The 21,041-nt window shown below is 58.7% G+C and overlaps 3 protein-coding genes across 16 annotated transcripts in view; 2 read left to right on the top strand and 1 right to left on the bottom strand.

Moving 5' to 3' along the window:
• Positions 1-10,649, bottom strand: part of AGAP3 (ArfGAP with GTPase domain, ankyrin repeat and PH domain 3) — a 58,173-nt gene extending 47,524 nt beyond the window's left edge. For all 5 annotated transcript variants that reach the window (XM_082632105.1, XM_082632106.1, XM_082632107.1 and 2 more), the window contains exon 1: positions 10,185-10,649. In XM_082632105.1, the coding sequence (XP_082488231.1) occupies positions 10,185-10,512 (328 nt within the window). In that variant the 5' untranslated portion in view covers positions 10,513-10,649. The remainder of the gene's footprint in view (positions 1-10,184) is intronic.
• A 2,909-nt stretch (positions 10,650-13,558) lies between these two features.
• TMUB1 (transmembrane and ubiquitin like domain containing 1) lies at positions 13,559-16,022 on the top strand. Of its 3 annotated transcripts, none has more exons than XM_082632517.1 (3): positions 13,559-13,649; positions 14,547-14,965; positions 15,263-16,022. In XM_082632517.1, the coding sequence occupies exons 2-3, from the start codon at positions 14,577-14,579 to the stop codon at positions 15,612-15,614; spliced, it is 741 nt and encodes a 246-aa protein (XP_082488643.1). In that variant the 5' UTR covers positions 13,559-13,649; positions 14,547-14,576; the 3' UTR covers positions 15,615-16,022. The 3 variants fall into 3 exon arrangements, with proteins under 3 accessions (XP_082488643.1, XP_082488644.1, XP_082488645.1); XM_082632518.1 differs by lacking the exon at positions 13,559-13,649 and adding an exon at positions 13,824-13,898; XM_082632519.1 differs by lacking the exon at positions 13,559-13,649 and adding an exon at positions 13,933-14,193.
• A 293-nt stretch (positions 16,023-16,315) lies between these two features.
• FASTK (Fas activated serine/threonine kinase) lies at positions 16,316-20,994 on the top strand. Of its 8 annotated transcripts, none has more exons than XM_082631624.1 (11): positions 16,570-16,776; positions 17,036-17,191; positions 17,317-17,739; positions 18,237-18,416; positions 18,536-18,675; positions 19,509-19,722; positions 19,824-19,983; positions 20,200-20,291; positions 20,384-20,498; positions 20,557-20,690; positions 20,783-20,994. In XM_082631624.1, the coding sequence occupies exons 2-11, from the start codon at positions 17,062-17,064 to the stop codon at positions 20,878-20,880; spliced, it is 1,686 nt and encodes a 561-aa protein (XP_082487750.1). In that variant the 5' UTR covers positions 16,570-16,776; positions 17,036-17,061; the 3' UTR covers positions 20,881-20,994. The 8 variants fall into 8 exon arrangements, with proteins under 8 accessions (XP_082487753.1, XP_082487752.1, XP_082487750.1 ...); XM_082631625.1 differs by having other exon boundaries at positions 16,571-16,776; positions 20,576-20,690; XM_082631627.1 differs by lacking the exons at positions 16,570-16,776; positions 17,036-17,191 and adding an exon at positions 16,316-16,524 and having other exon boundaries at positions 20,576-20,690.
• The last annotated feature ends 47 nt before the right edge of the window (positions 20,995-21,041 follow it).

The raw sequence follows: 21,041 nt of genomic DNA, 5'->3' as shown, positions 1-21,041 counted from the left end.
TAGTCCATCAAGCGTGAGGAGGATACGCAGAGGCCAGCCAGTCCACGGACTGTGCTGTTCACACGAGCTCTGCCCAGCAACACGCTCGCTGTCTGGCACGTCCACTCCCGGTCGGGCCCTCCGGTCCTTGCCCCCAAGCAGATGGAAGAGCCTTTCCCTGCCACCTCCCTTCCCCTCACCCTAATTCAGGATTATCCTCGGGCTGTGATGCAGAGGGCGTGGGCGTGGATTAAGTAGGGCAGAGCGGCAGCCACGTGGGATGAAACCGCCAAACCCAAGTGACGCGAGCCACGCTGGGGCCCGTGGGCAACACACTCTCAACCAAGACGCTGACTAAGAAGAGCCTGGATGTGATCCCCCCAACAGACACGCGCCCTCTCCTCCAGCTTCTTGCAAAACGGCGGGGTCTGGGCTCACTCCCCACCTTCCACCTTGAGCAAAACTGTGTGAATCTCGGTTCCAAAACTTGAGAACCCCTGGATGGGAACACGTTTCGGGGCTGAGCCCCCTCAACAGTAGTTGTGCTTCCGGGTTTTAAGAAAATCCACGGTGACAAAAAACTACTGTGACTTCAGTAACACTTCTAAATAGATTTATCTGCTACCCATCACCACGGCCTGAGCAGGTACTCAGGAGTGTTTGTTGAATGACTGAAGGAAAACGGCAGGATATACATGAAAGGCACGTTACTTAAAAAATTTTAATATGATACTTTAGAAAGATGAATCCAAAAGGATATACTTCTGTATTCAATTTTTCCAACAGACAGGAATTCTTTTGTTACCTTATAGGCTAAAATTAGAGCTGTTCTTCCAATACCAGAGACACTGGCCATGCACGGCTCTTGAGCACTTGAAATGTGGCCAGTCCAAATGGAGAGGCACTGAGCGGGTGAAACACAGTTTGAAGACTTAGTTGCAAAAAGAATGTAAGATGTCTCATTAAAAATTGTTATATTAATTAATTAATTAATTTACTTATTTTATTTAATTTTTGGCTGTGTTGGGTCTTCGTTGCTGCGCGCAAGGCTTTCTATTTGCAGTGAGCGGGGGCTGCTCTTCATTTGCAGTGCACAGGCTCCTCACTGCAGTGGCTTCTCTTGTTACGGAGCACGGGCTCTAGGCGCACGGGCTTCAGTAGTTGTGGCTCGCGGGCTCCAGAGCGCAGGCTCAGTAGTTGTGGCGCACGAGCTTAGTTGCTCCGGGGCACGTGGGATCTTCCCAGACGAGGGATCGAACCAGGCGGATTCTTAACCACTGCGCCACCAGGGAAGCCCTGTTATATTAATTTGTTAATTGCACATTGAAATGATAATATTTCAGATACAATGGGTTAAATAAAATGCGTTATTAAAGATAATTTTTTTTGCTTTCTTAATATGGCTACTTGAAAATTTAAATTTACACATGACTCACACGTGTAATTGGTGCTGAATTAAGAGGAAATAGTTTAATCGACGGGCAAGCAATCAGATGAAAGCAATGCTGGGTGCCTGTGTGACACACTCCTTGTGACCAGCTGTGGTCCAGGGTCTGCTCCAATCAGCTGGAACGTCAGAGAAGTCCGGACCTGACACCCCTCCCTGGGGCCTGCCAGGCTAAACCAACTTACCCCAGACTCTGCCCCACCAGGTTCTCCCGTTCGCCCGCTCGGGTTCAGGGAGCGTGACTGGGGAGCCACCGCTGCAGGTGTCACGAGGGACACTCCCTCCCCTCCCTGAGTCCACCCTGCAGCCCTGCAAAGGCTGGAGCCACTGTGAACACTTCCGAGGGGCCGGGGCTGGTCTAAAAGCTTTGCACACGTTAACATACTTCACTGTCACACCTACACAATGAGATGGGTGCTTGTTAAATTCATATTAGCAACAAGGAAGCCAAGGAACTAGCCCAACAAGGAAGCCAACACACAGAAAGGTTACACCACTACTAAGTTAGAATGTAAATCTAGGCAGCCTGGCTCCAGAGCCGGATTGTACCCACTACCCTATACAGACTGTGACAGAGAAGGAATGACACCAGGCTCCATTCTACCACATCATCCAACCTAAAACAGTCTAGAAGACTCTAGAAGCAATAACCAAGACGAGTGGGGCTTCAGAGGGACTGAAAGCCACCAAATCATCACAGTGCTTCTTAGCAAAGGGCCTTCATCTAGGGCCTGTTTAACCAAGAGAGTTCTCTGGGCAGGGAAGTGCATCTGCCCCTCCCTGGAAGAGACCACACGCAGAGGAGGGGCCGGGAGCTCCCACCACGAGCAGAGCAGGAGCCCCGAGTGGGGTCCAGCTCTCCCGGCCTCCCAGCCCTGCCGCACACACAGACCCACAGACACACACGGAGAGGCCGTGACTGGGCTCGAATCCCACTCTACCAGCTTGGGCTCCAGGTTCGCAAGCCAACAAAGCATCAAATTAAAAGGCAAAAGAGAAACTGCTGTGGGCGGGTGCACCAACAGTGGCAAGGAGGGGTCTGACAAACAAGAAGGAGAAAGAAAATACACACTATAAACAGGCACGAGAACAGTAAAGGCACATACATCCCGCCGGGACCATGCGCTGTGGGCTCACCCACCTCGGTGCCCAGGGCCCCGGGAGGGCCAGAGTGCCGCCAGAGAGATCAAGACCGCGGCTCCCCTCCAGCAAACAGCAATGTGTGCCTGATCTATGTTTGCATATTAAAACTGTCCTACACAGGGGCTTCCCTGGCGGTCCAGTGGTCAAGACGCTGCGCTTCCACTGTAGGGGGTGTGGGTTCGATCCCTGGTGGGGGAACTAAGATCCCACATACCGCACGGCCAAAAAAATCCAAAACCAAAAACAAAACGATCTTACACATATTAAGAGAAAGAGTAACAAACTACGAGGAAGATGAATAAAGGATATGAAGGGAATTCAACAAAATACAACAACCAAAAACATTCTGTTTCATGTTGACTCTCACTAGTAATCAGGTACACACAAGATAAAACAACAACAAAAATCATTTCATCATTTCTCTTCACCTTTCAAGTGGACAGGGTGGGCAGGGAGAAGGCAGTCTCTGCCCCAGGGACACGGGAAGGGCCTTCCTACAGGGCAGTGTGGCGCACAGAGAAAGTCCCCAAAAGGTCGTGCGTGCCCGACGGCCCCACTGTTTTCTTCCACTTGGGAATTTGTCCAAAGGAAATAATCAGACAAGTGTGCAAAGATCTAGGTACCAGGAGACTTGGATCAACTGCACGCAGCCTCTCAGCTCACCACGAGCAGGCACTGGGTGCTCGCTCTGTGCCAGGCACCGCTGTTGGCACCTGCCGCGCCTATCCCCATCACACTGTCACTACCCCTCCTTCTCACCTGAGGAAACTCAGGTACAGAGGCGATGACCAGGCAGCGCGTGTCATATGCTGTGCCCAAGAAGGCAGCCTCAGAACCTCCCACTGAACGGGGTCTGCCCTCCCTGGACCAGGGACCCAAGACGGAGATGGTCCAAATGCTTGAGGGCGCGGTCACAGCAAGCTGTGCAGATGAAACCAGAACTGGGTTCTAGGAGAACAGGCCGGGGGGATTGGGGGCGCCTTTATGACTTGCTCGAGTTCTCACAGCCAGTCGGCAGCAGAACAGGAATGAGAACCCAGGTATCCCAACTGCCCTGCAGGGAGCTGCCAGACGGGTGCATGAACACAGATGCCTTTCTTGAAACTGCGACTCTGGTTCCCCTTCTCCCAGTGGAGTATTTCCCACAGAAGTCCCACTTTTGCTGTGAAACGCCAAGAGTATCATCAATCATAGAGCAGTAGATAGTAGATATATATAGGAGAGAAAGCAGATGGGAAAGACACCATCAGACAGACAGACAACAGCAGGTACCTCGGGGAGGGGCGGGGGGCACACACATTTCTTCGACTTCCTTTCCACATTTGAATGTGTGATAACCAGCATGCATTATTTTTGTCATTTAAACACATATTTAGGGGCTTCCCTGGTGGCGCAGTGGTTAAGAATCTGCCCGCCAATGCAGGGGACACGGGTTCGAGCCCTGGTCCGGGAAGATCCCACATGCCGCGGAGCAACTAAGCCCGTGCGCCACAACTACTGAGCCTGCGCTCTAGAGCCCACGAGCCACAACTACTGAAGTCCGTGCACCTAGAGCCTGTACTCCACAACAAGAGAAGCCACCGCAATGAGAAGCCCGTGCACCACAACGAAGAGTAGCCCCCGCTCACCGCAACTAGAAGAAAACCCGGGCGCAGCAATGAAGACCCAACGTAGCCAAAAATTAATTAATTAATCAAAAAATAAGTTATTAAAAAAAAAACATATACTTAAAATTTTTAAATATTCAAATATTTTGGAGTATTTCTTGACCAAGCATCTTTCTCCTACACACAACATCCATGCTGCTCATAGAAGGTAGAGCCCCCCTCCAAGAGCCACCATTCAGTTGGGGATTCAAGACACTCAGAAGAAAACCACGGCAGGAGAGAAGAGCTCTGGGTCACCCTGAAGTGATACTCTAAAAGCTTCCAAAAGTTCAACTCGAGGTCAAAACCTTGCCTGAGAGGCAGCCAGAAGGGCTGCCTGGGTGTCCAGCCTGGTCCAGCAAAGCTCCGTCAGCCCACCCATGTGAGGGGAAGAGCCCCAGGCCTGGAGTTGGAAAACCAGGCAGAGTCCCTGGCTGTGCCGCTCCTGTGTGGCCTTGGGAAGTGACTCCATCTCAGTCCTAGGAGATCTCCTTTGCAAAATGGAGATGATACCTGCATACCGGAGAAGACTGCAAAGGATTGCAGAGGCCTCGTGACCATCTCCAGCAGGCAGGGGAGGAATGTCAACTGGTGGAACACTGCACAGCCCACGGTCCCCATCCTCAAAGCAGGAGACCCTGGTCACCTCCCGCTCCCGCTTCCATAACCCTAGAGCTCAGCTCCACGTGCCACAATGAGCTGCCCCACACCCCTGGCCTGCGCGGTGGAAGTTGGCTCGGCGTCAGGAGGAACGCTCTCCGGTTCAACTAATCTCGAGTTACCTGCCTATTAGAAAGAGAATGGGGGCAAAAGCCACAGGGTCCTGAGTGGGTGCTCAGGAGATGCTGAGCGGAGACACAGGAGTTCTCAGGGCCCCGGGCCTGCCTCCCCCAACCTTCCCCCTCCATTCCTGAGGTTCTGAGGCCAGAGGCCCGCTGACAGCTGCTAGGGAGGGCTCACGGTCAAATGTACGGCGCCGACACTGAGAGCTCATTAAGCCGCCTCTGCTGCCTGCTCTCCCGGTGGCCCTACTCCCTTTGATCCAGCCGGCGCCGCACAGACAGTCAGTTCTCAAATGCAACCAGCTCTCAAATATGACCCGCCAATTGGCTCCTGCTTCGACCCTCCCGTGACAGCCCACCTCCTGCAGGCTTAAGCATCACCGCGTATGGCCTCCTGGAACAAGGTGAGGTGTAAACGAGTTCATACAGGATAAAGCATTCAAAACTCCCGAACCAGGGTCCTCCTGCCTGTCCCCCGTGGACTCAATGCTCCGGGCCCGCAGACCAGCCTGCTGTTCCTTGAACCCCGACCCTCGCCACCTTTGCCAACCTGTTCCCTCTGCATGGAGCATCTCTCAGACCGTGCGCCTGGCACACACATTCAGTTAAAGAAATAACTGGTAGAGGAGAGTTAGGGTATGTGCCAGCCACAGGGTGTTGACGAGCAAGGACCGTCTTATCTAGACGGCGTCTTCCACCTGGCAGAGAGCTGGAGCGCAGTGAAGGAGGGCTGAATGCGGGGTGGGGAGGCTGCACCTCGAGAGTGCCCAAGTCCCTGCAGGCTTGGGGTCTTGACAAGGCTTCCCCAGTCTCTCATCTTCGCGCTGCTTTTCTTAAAACCCGGCCTTTATTCCTGCCACTCCCAATCCCCCCTCCGGCACCTCCTACAGGCTGATCCATTGACCTTCAGGGTCCAGAGCGCTGGCTCGCCCATTCCCTCCCCTCCTGCTCTCCACTGTGCTAGACGCCACTGGACCACACAGTAGGAGCTAAATAAATGCATCTGGAACAAACGCAGCTTTCCCAGGCCACGGGCACCCACACCGATATCCTCTTTTTCAGAATTCCTAGAGCTCTTCTGTGCAAAGTCCTAAATAACCAGTCTCCCACCAGGCACTCATTCCCCAAACCAGCTAATCACCAGAATGGGCCGGGGAAGTTACAAATGCAGATCCCTGGGCCCCCGTCCCAAACCCACAGAATCAAATCCCTTGAAGGGAGCCTCATCATGCATACTTGATGGGACTTCCTTGGTGGCGCAGTGGTGAAGACTCTGCATTCCCAAGGCGGGGGGCCCGGGTTCGATCCCTGGTCAGGGAACTAGATCCCACATGCATGCCACAACTAAGAGTTCGCATGCCACAACTAAGGAACCCACGTGCTGCAACTAAGGAGCCGGTGCAACCAAATAAATAAATATTAAAAAAAAAAAAAAGAAAAGAAATGCATACTTGAGCAAGTCCTACAGGTGAGGATTACCAGCCGGCTGGGGAATGCCCACCCCGAGGAGCAGGCAGAAGAGCATCAGCTCAGGAGAGGGCTTCTCTGTCTCCAAAACGTACACAATTCTTCTCTCTGCACCAGAGCACCGTTGCTGGGATCTAGTCACAGCACACAGACGAAACAGGGGACAAACTCTAGAGCCCTGGGCAGGCCTGCAGGGAAGGATGTGGATGCTGAGGCTGCCCCCTCCGACTGCCCCGCCCACAGCTCCAGACCCCCTTCTCTCTTCAGCCTAATTTTGAACCAGACAGGAGAACCCACACCTCTTTTTACCTGAGTCCTTTCAGAATGTTATCAAGCCCGGAGCCCACAGAGGCAGGCAGACTGTGCCTCTGTGAGTGAGGGGGGAACAGGCCAGCTGGGGCGCTGGCCCGTCCAAGGAATTACACTGCTTCAAAACCCCTGGGGGAAAACCAAGGGCCACGGGAACAAGTCACCCAGTTGACAAAGCCGGGTTCCTGCCACAGCAGTAGCCTCCCGGGGCCACAGTGCGCTTCCAGGCCCTCCATGCGGGCCTCCCCTTGGGCAGACCTCCCCAGGTTCATATCTACTCAGGGACAAGCCTGCCTTTCCAGGCCACCTGCTGGGACCCCAAGGGCTGCTTCTCCCAACACCTCATCCTGGCTTCCGGCTCGCTTGGCCCAGCATCCCTGTGTTCTGCGTGCCCAGACTGTGCCCCATCTGGACCAAGGCCTGGTTCCTTCGTGTCCTCTTTCTAGGACACAGCCAGGACACCCGAGCAAGCCCCGGGAGCGCCCCTCCCTGCAGGTCCCTCGCTTCTCTGAGCCCCGGTGTCCCCACCAGGGAGGTGAGAGTGGCTCAAAGGCTCCGCATGCAGTGGGCTGTCTATCCCTCCGTCCCAGCTCCTGGGGACATTTCGCTCGTTCCTTAAGACTGAAGGGTGGACAGGTTTTCTCTTTCCTTGGCCTTTGGTGGGAAAAGGAACTCCCTCCCTCCAGATGCTGTCCTGAAACACAGGAAAGCTCAAAGTTCCTCTGCTTTTTCCTGCCCTGGCCACGGGGTGAGAGGGGCTGAGGCAAGCAGACAGAGAGAATACAGGAGGGCAAGGTGCCACCACGCTTCCTCAGTCCCCAATGCATCCTGACCGCATCTCCGCAGTCACCTTCAGGGCTCAAACGCACCCTTCGCTAAAGTATTACCGAGTGAGGCTTCTTACACACTAGGAAAATGTCATCCCTTCCCCCTAAGAGGCTCACCCCTAGGAAACACAGGATCAGCCTCCCAGGCGATGAATGTGTTTATGTAACAGTCTCGACCCAAGTCCGCTGGGCCCTGGCAGGGGCCTCGGTCAGGCTCAGAGAGTGAGCAGGGAAACGCCCGCCAGAGAAGCGGCTGCCCTCCCTCCACTGAGAAAGAAGGTGCCGACGCGGCTTTGCAGGACAGCGGCAATATGGTTTGGCAGATGGGGAGAGGAAAGATATACGGCAGAAATTGGAGAAGGAGTTTCCTGGGTTTTTTTTTTTTTTTTTTTTTTTTTTTGATGCCTGCCTACAGCAGAAAAGCTGAGGCGACAGGAGTGGGAAAGCAAGGGTGAGGTGGGTAATAAAGATGGGTTCCAAGAGAGAGGCTGGAAAAAAAGAGGGGAGAAGGAAGAAAGAGGTGGGAGGCCTTGCCAAGAAAGAGCAGGGAAGTAGGGACCAGGAGAGCTGGGAAAGGATGTGTGAGGAGCAGCTGGGCCCTGGTGACAATGAAACATCGGGTCCCAGGATCCGCAATGGTGATACCAAGCTTCCAGGCTAAGCAGACGGAATGTGGGGTACTTCCAAACCACAATGGGGAAGTTGGTCACGGGGGAGAGCTCCAAGAGGGGAAATTCTGCCTATCATGTTGAATTCAAGATGGGGGTGAAAACCCAAGCGTGTCCCAGGAACTCTGGCCTTCACATCACGGAAGATGTCGGGCCAGAGACCTCCTGAGCTCGGGGGGCGGGGGTACTGTTAAGGAATCGGGAGTTAGACGTGGAATCCAGCCCAGTCCTGCCTCTCCCTGCTCTGGACGCCATCCCTCACCCCTCCTGGGGCTGTCTCACCCCCTCCAAAAGGGGCTGTGAGGGGTGGGGGAGGCATCTTGGTGCTGATCAGGAACTTACTTCCTCCGGGGAAACAGGGAAGCTGCAGGGAATGGCATTTCTTCCCCCACCCCCTCCTTCAGATCTAGGAGGAAATATTGGTCATCTCCTCTCTTTGGGGCCCCTGGCTCACACAAATGTCATCTCCTGGTCCCCAGCCACACCGATGATTCAGGCCATTTACTCAGATCCATGTTAATGAGTTTTTTTCTGTCACCTAATTAGTTCACAGTGAACTCAGCCTTGAGAGGAAAGAGATGCGATGAGAGAGAGCTGGGAAAAGGACAGAAAGAAGGCCGACGGGGATGCTACAAGAACAGAGCAGGATCCCAGCTCTAAATGGGGTCCCCTACCCCCAAAAGACCAGCTATGCCTTCCTCAGCCATGGGGACCTCTGAAAGCAGAAACGGGGTGTTCAGGTGAAGGACACCCCCAAGAGCCTCACACAATGAGAGAAAGATGGGAGTGCGGCCCTAACTCTGAGGCCCAAGTACTGGACAGGGCCCTGCCCACAACTCCAAGTCATCGGCAAAAGGCCTTGCACTCTGCCTGCATTTCCGAACCCACCACCTGCTGGTGGGCGTCCCCCTGCAAATGGAGCCTGAGGAGGAAGCAGATGGCCCAGGACCAGGCCCATCTGCCCCACATGCGTTCAAAGGTCACCACGCCGCTGGGGTGCCTGCCTCTGCTGCCCGTCCCCACCACACCCGGGGTCGTGGTACATCTGCCAGCAGCGTGCACCCACTTTCTCTGCCCCTCAGTAGCCGAAGTCCAGGGCCCGAGAGCCTAGAGAAAGGAGCGCTGGGCAGCTCAGTGGCCCGGGGTTGTAGTCCCCGACGCCTGGCGCTGTGTCCCTGGAGGTCGGTCAGCGCCCACCAGCCCCGAGCCCGCCTCTCGAGCGGCTCCCTGGAGAGCAGCGGCGGGTGCTCGGCGCGCGGGGGACCCAGCGAAGGCGCCACTGGCCCGGCCGGGGCTTCCCACGCGGCCCCGGCGCCCAAGCCCAGCGCCAGGCCTGGTCGGCGCCCGCCGGACCGCGGCAGCGTGGAGGGTGTGCGTCGGAAGAGCGAGCCTCGGCGAGCGCCACCCTCCGGGACCCGCGGGCGCTGGGCCCGGGAATACTGCCATCCACTAACGGGAGGCTCCGATCCACCGCTCCGCTGCGGGCAGGGCCGGGACAGCGGCTGAGACGCCTCTCCGGCAGCGGCCCCACCTCCCGGCCCGCCGAGGTCCTCCGCCGCGCCCACCCTCCCCGGCCATGCCTGACCAGACCTGGCCCCTGGACCCCGGAACCTCTGCGGCTCCGTGCGCACCCGTCCCCGGAGCGACACCACCCTCACGCCCTGGAGCACTAAGATCAGAAAACCTGTCCCCTGGCACGGGACCTGCCCCCAGCCCCAAAGTGTCTCCGGACGAGAAATGGCGAAGCCTGGCCGCCGGCTATGCAGCGCCAGCGATCAGCAAACCGCGTGGCCCCGACCTCAGGCGCGCGAGGACCCCCAACGGGAAGAGCGTGGCCGGAACGGGCCAGCAAAGGCCCCGGCCGGCGCCGGAAAGGCCACCGCGCCCCAGCTCCCGCATCCCCTGGCTCAGCTCACCCTCGATGGAAATGACGTGCTCCCGGATCTGGTTCTGCAGCGCCAGGTCCTCGATGCGCTCGATCAGGTCGTAGATGGCGTAGATATTGGGATGCACGGACTCGAAGCGCTGGATCTCGGCCCGGATGGCCGCCGAGTTGGAGAGCGCGAACTGCTGGGGAGGCCCGCCGGCCAGCTGCTGCGAGGGGCCGCCGCCGCCCCCGGCCCCCGGCCCTGCGCCGCCGAACTGCCCGCCGCCCCCCGCGCCGCCGCCGCCGCCGCCGCCCCCCGGCGCCGCCAGGCTCGGCTGCTGCTGCGGGCTCTGCCCCCCGCCCGCCTGGAAGTTCATGGCTCCGGAGCCGCGGGGCCCGAGGCGGGCCCGGCCAGGTCCCTGGGCGGCGCGGCGGCAGCGGCGGCGGGCTGGCGGGCGCGCGGGGCTGGCGGGGCCGGGACTACGGAGCCGGCGGCGCGGGGCTAGTGCATGGGGCCGGGGGTCGGGGGCCGAGGCCGGGAGGCGCCGCCGCGCACGCTGTGGCCACCGCTGCCGGGCGCTTCCCGGCGCCGCGATCCCGCTGCCTGGGAGCAGCCTCCAGCGGCAACAACAACGGGACCGGGAGCGCGCGGCCCGGGCCCTCCCCCCGCGTCATGCGCACGCACCGCCGCCCCCGCCGGCTCCAGCACACGCAGCCCGAGCCCCCCTCCCCGCCGCCCCCGCCCCCGCCCCCGCCCCTCCTGCGCGCGGGCCCCAGCGCCCCCGCCCCTCGCTCGCTCGCTGGCTCTGCAGCCTCCACCCCCGAGCCGCGCGCTCCAGCCCCAGCGGCCGGGCCCCTCCCACCCAGCTTCGGCCCTTCCGCCTCCTCTCCAGGCCCCACCTACACCCGCCGCGAGGGCCCCTCGCTTCGAGAGGACAGCTGCTCTGCCCCCCTCCCGGCCCCGGCTGTCGCTTTCGCCTCCCTGCGCTGGTCTGGGTGGGGTGTCCGATCTCTCGGCAGTGCCCGCACAGTGCCCTGGGCCCGAGGGTACTGATGAACGCGGCTGATTGGCCGAGAAGGGTCGCCAGGCCAGGCCCAGTTGCGCCTCCCTTACCTCGCCCTGCCTTCAGTGCGGCACAGGCTCCCCTGTCCCAGGGCCCTGAGGTCAACCCTAGAGACCACGCCGACCCAGGGTTCTCTCTCAGGCCCTGCCTGGACTCTCCATTGCCGGCTGCAGCACATAGGCTGGAAATCTGGATTCCCGGATTCTATATCCAGTTCTTCCTGAGGAGAGCTTCATCTGCGGGGCCCTTGGAAATGACACTTTAAACAACAACGTCCCCACACTTATCTTCCAGCCTCTCCTAAAAGACACCCACTGCCGGACTGGGAGAGGACCAGTGAACACGGCTGGACCCCACTGAAAGGGGGAAGGAAGAAGAGAAAGGAATCAAATATTATGCCTTCTTTCCCACTCACCCCATTCAAGACACGCACCAGAGTCCACATGACTGTCTCAATTTTCTTTGTCCTCTCTCCCTTGTCTATACTGTGTTCCTGTCCACTCCTGGGACCAGGGAGTTCCCTCAACGTCCTAGTTCCTCTGCATCCCCATTGCTAAAGCTGTATGCAGTTCTGCTAGCCACCCCCCCCAACTTTCCTGAACCCCATAAGAGGGGGCATTTGAAGAGCACTGGTCCCAGCCAATCAGCCTGCCAGGGCTACACCCCGATGTCCTCTGGCACAGTCCTCCTTTTTACGTATCCTTCCACTTCCCAGGCCAAGCTGGGTCTTTTCCCAGCAAAAAGTTGCCCACCATTCAGCTATCTACACAACTCTACCCCAGTACCAACCCAGTCACCATTCCTAAGTTTCTTGTACCTTGCAAAGAAGCTGGTGCGAGCTAATCAACACCGGGGGCCTCCCAAGCTCCTGAGGGATGTGGGTTCTACCTACCTGCTTGACCTTAAGAATGTCTTGCACCCTCTCTGGGCTTCATCTGCAAAATACAGTGGTTGAACAAATCACCTACCCTATGTTCTGTAAGTCTAAGAGCAATATCTAACGTATCTTTTAGAAGCTTAATTAGAATTGACAGCAAGAAGTTGCACCAGGTACCTCTCAGTAGAGCTGTTGAGGGTAAAGAGTCCCTCAGAAATGTTGCCCCAGCAGCCAGCACATACCTGTTTTAGCACTGGTGGGCTACTTGTCTCCTTTATTAGTATATGAGCCACATGAGGGCAGGGATAGAGTCTGATTCACTGTACTCCCAGCATCTCACTCAGTGCCCAGCACATAGTATACATCTAAAAAATATTTCTAGAATAAATGAATAAATGAGAAGGAAGGAACTAGAAATAAGTTAGTTCTTTATATGATAAATCTAAACTGACTGTCCCAAGGCAACATTTGGAGTGCTTGCTCCCACAAGTAAGCATTTGCTATCAGGACACTAGGGTGCATTATTTTTAATCAAGACTGGTCTATACAATCTAGGATGTAAGATCTCTGTGCCTCTCTGTGGCTATAGGAGCCCAGAGGAGGGAGGGAAAACCCATGGAAATTAACTGGCCCGGGCCAGGCCGAGGCTCAACATCCTCTGTACAGCAATACTCTAAGGACCTAATTTCTGAGCACAAATTTGGGTGGAGGAAGTGTTCTAACACCAAGTGAACAAATATCTACTGTGTGACAGATCCCCTACATAGTTTTCACACTTGTTTAATAAAACACCTAATTTTTTCCTTACAATTTTTTCCTTACAATTGTCTTATGAGGCATGTTTTAGGAATGAAGAAATTTAGGTTCAAAGAGATTCAATAACGCACTCAAGGTCATATAGTTGATAAGCACGGGATAAGGGATCAGCATTTGTGCCAGGTTCCAAAGTCCATGCTTCTTGCACAGTCTTACAGGGGCAAAGTGGAGAAGGGGACCAGGTAAATAAAGCAGCTCAAGCCACGGTGGCCAGCCCTGAAGATGGATATCCTCAGCCAGCCTGGTGGGGCAGCCCAAGGATACTGGGCTCTGGGCTGAAGAGTCAATTTGGAGGGTCCAGGATGCCTTCCGGCGTCCACTCTGACTTAAGAGTAGGCCGGGGTAGGGTCCACCTGAACTCCCCAAAGGCTAAATCTCGAGAAACACCGGTGCTCTGACACGCTCCAGCTGACGTTAGTTTCTGGAGTGATACATGCCCTGGCTGCCCGAGGGGGAGGGGGAGGATGCTGCTGCCGCCCAAACCTCTGCGGGCTGGAACAACCCCCAAACACGCCCCCACCAGCCCCTCAGCGATTTGCGGGCACCGAGATCAGGTAGCCGAGCCCCGCACGTGGGTCCGCAGGGCGGAGGGCGGGGACTGCTCACCGCGCCGGACTACAAGACCCACAATGCTCCGGGCTGCGGCGGCGGCGCAGCGGCAGCGGGGAAGGCGGGGGTGCCTTCAGGTGTCTGCGACCTCGCCACCTCCCGCCCGGAAGTGCCCGAGGGTCCGCTATGGAGCTGGCGGAGCTAGGCGGTGAGTCCCTGCGCCTTGACCGTACCCACCCCGCCGCCACCTCAGCTGGCCCCCGCTCGCCCCGCCCCGGGATCACCCTCGCCCTCCCGCCACTCGGGGATGGGTGTGGGGGGCGGGAAGATGGGAGGGGTGATAGAGGATCAGGGTGGGGAGGGCGAAGTCTCGAATTCCCGGCCGAGATCTGTGGTCCTGCAGCAGGCTGAGTTTGGAGAGGCTTCTAGAGGAGGCGCGGGGTCGGGCCGCCTCGGGGTGGGGTTTGAGTGCACCAGGAGGGGCCGAGTTGGGTGGGGGGTGGCAGCCCTCGGAGGTTCCAGTTTGCCAAAGGGCGCAATTTGACTTTTGGCGTGGGGAAGCCTTGGGAAGCGGTCCCGTGCCGCGGGTCGGGGTTTGGGTAAATGGTAACCGGGCGGTGTGTGTGTGTGTGTGTGTAGAGACCTTTTTCTTCCCCCTTGGAGAAACTTTAGCGACGGAAGAGTAGATAAGCTTTGGGTGAAATAGACGAAGGAGTAGATAAACTTTGGGATGACCTAGACGGGAAGAATAGGTAAGCTTTGGGGTGAAGTTTGGTACAGGTTGAATTTAAGGGAGAGTCGCTTAGAAGGTCAAGGCCCTGACCTCGGAATAGGGTTTGGGTGAATTGGGCAGCTGGTTGAAGACCTGATCTCAGGTTACAAAAAATTAGGACTTGGGATTTGGTGATGGGAAGGGGTACGTGGGGCAAGTTTGGGGTAACTGGGTGTCAGAGCTGTCCGTGTCCCACGGTGGCGCTCGGGTATGCGGGCAGAGGTCTGAGGACTGTGGGAGAGTTGTGGTGGGGTGGGGTCAGGAGCCCCCCCGAAGTTCAGAGGGATCTTGGCGGGTGAGCCAGCCCCTTATGGGTTCTTTGTGCCTCTCCAGCTCGGTAGCGCAGCGGGCAAGGCAGGTGCCATGGCCCTGATCGAAGGGGTGGGTGATGAGGTGACCATCCTTTTCGCGGTGCTTGCCTGCCTTCTGGTGCTGGCTCTCGCCTGGGTCTCAACACACACTGCCGAGGGCGCTGATCCACTGCCCCAGCCGTCAGGGACCCCAACACCGACACAGCCCAGCGAAGCCATGGCGGTCACCGACAGCATCAGAGGGGAGGCCCCAGGAGCTGAGGCCCCCAGCCTGAGACACAGAGGTCAGGCTGCACAGCCAGAACCTGGCGTGGGGCTCCCAGCAACACCGCCACCTCCAGACTCCCCCCAGGAGCCCCTAGTACTTCGGCTGAAATTCCTCAACGATTCAGAGCAGGTGGCCAGGGCCTGGCCCCATGACACAATTGGCTCCCTGAAAAGGTAAGCCGGGAAGAGAGGACAGGAATAAAGTGCTAAAGAGTGGGGTGGGAATGATCACAGACCTAGAAGGGCCACTGAGGATATCAATATCTGAGACTTATCCCTCCGTTTATAGATGAGGGAACTGAGGCCCCCAAATCACACACCGTATTGTTCCCCTGAAGCAGGAGGGGTCCCCTTAGAGGCCCTGACTTGGGTGGTAGGTGGAGGACAGGGGTGAGGGTGGGAGAGTTATTTCGGGCAAGGGGCCAGGATTGCCTGAGACCTGCTCTATTACCCAGGTCCCTCTCTCCTCAGAACCCAATTTCCTGGCCGGGAACAGCACGTGCGACTCATCTACCAAGGGCAACTGTTAGGAGACGACACCCAGACCCTGGGCAGCCTTCACCTCCCTCCCAACTGTGTTCTCCACTGCCACGTGTCCACTCGGGTGGGTCCCTCACACCCACCGTGCCCACCGGGGTCAGAGCCAGGCCCCTCCGGGCTGGAAGTAGGCAGCCTGCTGCTACCCCTGCTGCTGCTTCTGCTGCTGCTGCTCTGGTACTGCCAGATCCAGTACCGGCCCTTCTTTCCCCTGACCGCCACTCTGGGTCTGGCCGGCTTCACCCTGCTCCTCAGTCTCCTGGCCTTTGCCATGTACCGCCCGTAGTGCCTCCACGGGCTCTTGGCAGTGTTGCTAGCCCCTCCGGACCTTGCTCCCCACGACACGGTGGGAGTTGCTGTCTGCCCAGGCCTGCCTCTCCGACCTGCCTCTTTCCACTACCCTGGAGCCCAGCCCTGCGCCGCAGAGCATTCCAGGGGCCAGCGGAGGCCCCTCCCTGTGACCTCCACGGCTCTGGGCCGCCCCCCGGGGCAGCTGGCCCTCAGCACCCACAAACAGTCGGCTCCTCCGGGTCAGACAGCTGCTGTCGCTGCCTTGGCCCTGAGCAGAGCCGGGCCACACCCCTGGGCCCTTCTTAGTGTTCTGCCTGAGAATCCAGACACCTCTAGTCCCTGACAGCTCCTTGGGCTGATTTAGGGACTCAAACGGACTCAAAGACTGAGGGGCTGGAGAAGGGGAGCTGGGAGGGGTGGAGGGGGTTCTCTGGAACATGTGCAGATTAAATAACTGTGAAGTTTTCACTCTTGGTGTGTGTCTGCGTGTGCGGGGCCGGGGAGCTCTTGCCCACTGGGAGACAAGGCATGAAGGGCGCCGACCGGGCACTTCGCTCTGCCCAACCTACCCAGCCCGGCCGCTGACTCCCCGTCACCTTTTCATCCCAGCCTCAGCCCCTAGCCCTTTGGCCCCGCCCCTGCCCCTGCCCAGCCCCATCGCCGCGCGCGCAGCTTCCCGGAAGCAGGGGGCGGGGCGCGCGGCGACCTGGCGCGCGGGGACTGACGGGAGCCACGTCTTTGCTCGCCGAGAACTGTGCTGCGGTTGGCGTCTGGGTGGCGATCCGGGGGCTGCTGGGAAGATGGCGGACTCGGTGGCCCCCCGATGAGGAGGCCGCGGGGGGAGCTCGGCCCCCGGGCCTCGAGACCGACAGAGGGAGCGACCTGCGCGGGGCCTGGGGAGCCATGTAGGGGTGGTGCCTGCGGGGCGGGCCGCGGGAGGGCGGCGGGAGTTGGTGTTGGCAACCGTGCCCACGGTCTCCTGGCATCCCCGGGCCGGGTGGGCGTGGGGGGGGGGCCCTGACACCGCCGACTCCGCGCCACGGCAGAGCTGAGCCCTCGGGCTCCACGGGCGCCCTCCAAGGTGGGCCCTGCGTTCTCGTTTCACGGGCGAGGCTTGGGCAGAGAGACGAAGCCACTTGTCCAAGGTCACGCAGCTGGTAAGTGGGAGCACCCAGCATGGAACCCAGGACCGTCCGGCTGCGGAGCCCGCGCTCCACCCTCCGTGCCGCCGCCGCCTCCTGCGGGAGGGGGAGGTGGTCGGGAGGGCGCATCGTCGCGCGAGCTGGGCTCCAGGCTGGGCGCGACCACTAACCAGATTCGTGACCTCGGGCTTAACGTAACCCCCTCGCCTCTCTGGGCCTTGGTTTCTCCACCTGTGAAATCGAGGTAATGCCAGCCCTGCCTCCCTCCTCATAGGCCTGTAAGGAGGACGGAAGGGGATAATGCATGTGGAATTGCCTTGTAAATACCCCTACGCTGAGCACACTGAAGGATTACGAGTGCTGTTTCAAAGGATGGAAGAAGGCAGAGAGGGGCGGGTTGGGCAGTGGAGCAGAACGGTCACAGAGAAGGGTGAGCACGAGTCCGGGCTGCTCAGACCCCGGGCTCCACTGGATGGGGAGCGAGGTGAGGACTAGATAGCGGGTCTTTCTCACCATTGGAGAATACCTCACCCCCTTTTCTGGGCCACCCCTCAGGGTCTCCATCACCCAACGCCATGCTTCGAGTCCTGCTCTCTGCCCAGGCCTCCAGTGCTCGGCTGTCTGGCCTGCTGCTGCTCCCACAAGTACAGCCCTACTGTCTGGGTCCCGGCAAATGGGGAGACCGGCCTCCTGGAGGAGCCCCCCATGCAGTCCCTGTGCAGGGGTTGCAGCGGCTTCTGGAACAGGCGAGGAGCCCTGGGGAGCTGCTGCGCTGGCTGGGCCAGAACCCCACCAAGGTGCGCGCCCACCACTACCCTGTGGCACTTCGTCGCCTGGGCCAGCTCTTGGGGTCTCAGCCACGACCCCCTCCTGTGGAGCAGGCCACACTTCAGGACTTGAGTCAGCTCATCATCCGAAACTGCCCCTCCTTTGACATTCACACCATCCACGTGTGTCTGCACCTTGCAGTCTTACTTGGTGAGGACGGTGTCTGGGGGTGGGGGGTGGGCGTTACGGAAGAATAGAGAAACAGCAGAGGACCCGAGATGGCTGACAGAACCCACCTCTCGGGCTTGCCAGGAATGGCACATACGCCGCCACACTTGCTGCTGCTCCCCCTGTATTCGTGGCAGACATCACGAGTCAAGCAGCAGGTGTTGCAGCTTAGCTAGGGTGCCACCCCAGGTCCCTTCGAATACAGCGCTCTAGGAAGCCCCTGCAATTTGTTACCACGGGCAAGAGATGAGAACTCACTTGCCTTCTTTGTATGAGGCCTTCCCCACAGACTGTTCTGATACCTTAGTTCACGTGGTATCTCACATTTCTCTAGTGTTTCCACGTGCTCTGTAGCAAACCTTCCAGCCCAGGAAACAGAGACGAGAAGGATTGGGGATTCATTAACTAAACTCCAGGACTGGAACAGACCAGAGCAACTCCGTTGCTAGGACTGCTTCCTCTGACCCTCTCCTCCTCAGGCTTCCCATCAGATGGGCCCCTGGTGTGTGCCCTGGAGCAGGAGCAAAGGTTCCGCCTCCCTCCGAAGCCGTCTCCCCCTCTGCAGCCTGTCCTTCGCGCTGGGCTAAGGTTGGAAGCTGCTCTCAGCTGCCCCCGTTTCCAGCGGCATCCACAGCATCACCTCATCCGCAGCCTGGCAGGTGCTGGAGGGGGTTAAGGTTCACGAGAGGAGGGGAGCTGAGGCGGAGGCAGGTGGTGTCTGGTGGAATCTAGTTGAGGTCTGGCCTGAGGGTCCGGTGTGATGAGCTGTTCTTCGCAGAGGCCAGGCCAGAGGAACTGACGCCCCACGTGATGGTGCTCCTGGCCCAGCACTTGGCCCGCCACCGGTTGCGGGAGCCCCAGCTTCTGGAAGCCATTGCCCACTTCCTGGTGGCCCAGGAAGCCCAGCTCAACAGCAAGGTGGGATTACCTCCCACCTTCCCATGCTCCTCTCCTACTCATCCCATCCTCAGACACCCTGGCAGGCCTAACCCCCATCCAGCTTGATTGGCTGCTTCTGTCTGCAGCAGACAACCCAGTTAGGATCTCTGCTCTTTCCCGTGGGGTTCCACCTTTGCTCACACCCTCGCTAGCTTGTCCATCTCCCCAGCACGTATGCCTGGTTGTCTGCACTTCTCCAAACACCCTTTTTTTTGTTGTTTTTTTTTTAAAGATGTTGGGGGTAGGAGTTTATTGTTTATTTTTGCTGTGTTGCGTCTTTGTTTCTGTGCAAGGGCTTTCTCTAGTTGTGGCAAGCGGGGGCCACTCTTCATCGCGGTGCGCGGGCCTCTCACTATGGCGGCCTCTCTTGTTGCGGAGCACAGGCTCCAGACGCGCAGGCTCAGCGGCCATGGCTCACGGGCCCAGCCGCTCCGCGGCATGTGGGATCCTCCCAGACCAGGGCTCGAACCCGTGTCCCCTGCATTAGCAGGCAGATTCCCAACCACTGCGCCACCAGGGAAGCCCTCCTAACACTCAGCGCCTGTCTTAGCTTGGTTGATCCCACTCTGTTGAGTCTTCAGGGACAGAGCCCACAGCCACGTCTCCTCTGCTTGTTTGAAGACTAATCACGTGGAGCTCGAGCAGTGCTTACACTGTAGAGCTTCTGGTGTGTACGTAGAGGGATTGCTCTGCCTTTATGGTGATGCTGTAAGCTTGCAGGCCAAGCCTCCCTGAGGTCCAGCTTGTAGAGAACATTGGAGAACCATTTCTCACCATTTCTCGCCAGGTGATGGGCTGCTCTTGCTCCGCAGGTGGTACAGAAGTTGGTCCTGCCCTTTGGGCGACTGAACTACCTGCCTCTGGAACAGCAGTTTATGCCCTGCCTCGAGAGGATCCTGGCTCGGGAAGCAGGGGTGGCCCCCCTGGCAACTGTCAACATCTTGATGTCACTGTGCCAGCTGCGGTGTCTGCCCTTCCGAGCCCTGCACTTTGTTTTTTCCCCAGGTTTCATCAGCCACATCAGTGGTGCGCAGACTGGAGGGCTGGCTGGGTCCCGGGGAGCCAGTGGGCAGGGGAAGCAGGGTGGGGGTCTGCAACCCCGTAAGCCTTGTCCTGCTTTCCTGCAGGCACCCCTCACGCCCTGATTGTGCGGCGCTACCTCTCCCTGCTAGACACGGCTGTGGAGCTGGAGCTCCCAGGATATCGGGGTCCCCGCCTTCCCCGAAGGCAACAAGTGCCCATCTTCCCCCAGCCACTCATCACCGACCGTGCCCGTTGCAAGTACAGGTGGATGGGGCAGCTTTGGGGAGGGGAGGGGAGCGGCCCGCAAGAAGCACGGGATAGGCAAACCCGGGGGCCCGTGTACTGTGTGCGCTGTTGCGCCCTAGGCAGTCAGAAAGAGCGGAGCAGCAAAGGCATTTCCCAGGGCCACGGAACTAGGCAGGAGGGAGCTAGAACGAGTGTCTTGGGGGCTTTCCTGATACTGGTGTTCCTCTCCCCCAGTCACAAGGACATAGTAGCCGAGGGGCTGCGCCAGCTGCTGGGGGAGGAGAAGTATCGGCAGGACCTGACCGTGCCTCCAGGCTACTGTACAGGTGAGCTGCGGGTGGGCCAGCGGCTCGCCAGGCTCGCCAGGACACGAAGCCTCCGCTGAAGGCCAGCAGCTCTTTCTCTCCATGCCCTGCAGACTTCCTGCTCTGTGTCAGCAGCTCTGGGGCTGTGCTCCCCGTGAGAACCCAGGACCCCTTCCTACCGTATCCTCCCCGGTCCTGTCCCTACACAACCCGTGACCCTGCCCAAAGGTAAGGGAAGAGGGTGGGAGAGCCTTGCCTGCCTTCACAGACAGCAACTCTGAGCCAGTCGCTTACTTCTCCTCCAGGGTGGTACTGATGCTGCGGGAACGCTGGCATTTCTGCCGGGATGGCAGAGTGCTGCTGGGCTCACGGGCCCTGCGGGAGCGGCATCTGGGCCTGATGGGCTACCAGCTCCTGCCGGTGAGAGCCCTCCCCGCGCTCACACACTCAGCTAGTCGCCCTGCCCCGGCCGGCCAGGCCCTGGGGTGACCTGCTGCCCTCTCCCCCTGCAGCTACCCTTCGAGGAACTGGAGTCACAGAGAGGCCTGCCCCAGCTCAAGAGCTACCTGAGGCAGAAGCTCCAGGCCCTGGGCCTCCGCTGGGGGCCTGAAGGGGGGTGAGGGCGTGCACACGGGTTCAGGATGGCCCCCCCATTGGGGGGTGGACAGTTTGCACTTTGGCGCCATCTGCTTTGATTTGTCATTAAAGTCCCTTTCCTTCCCCATCGCACATGTCGTTTCTGGGGCACATCGGGTTGGATTCCGCCATCTC

The sequence above is a fragment of the Mesoplodon mirus genome (assembly GCF_964341445.2).
Source record: "Mesoplodon mirus genome assembly, chromosome: 9".
Taxonomy (NCBI): Eukaryota; Metazoa; Chordata; class Mammalia; order Artiodactyla; family Ziphiidae; genus Mesoplodon; species Mesoplodon mirus.
The sequence above is the reverse complement of the archived record's forward strand: the minus strand, read 5'-3'. Positions and strand labels throughout refer to the sequence as shown.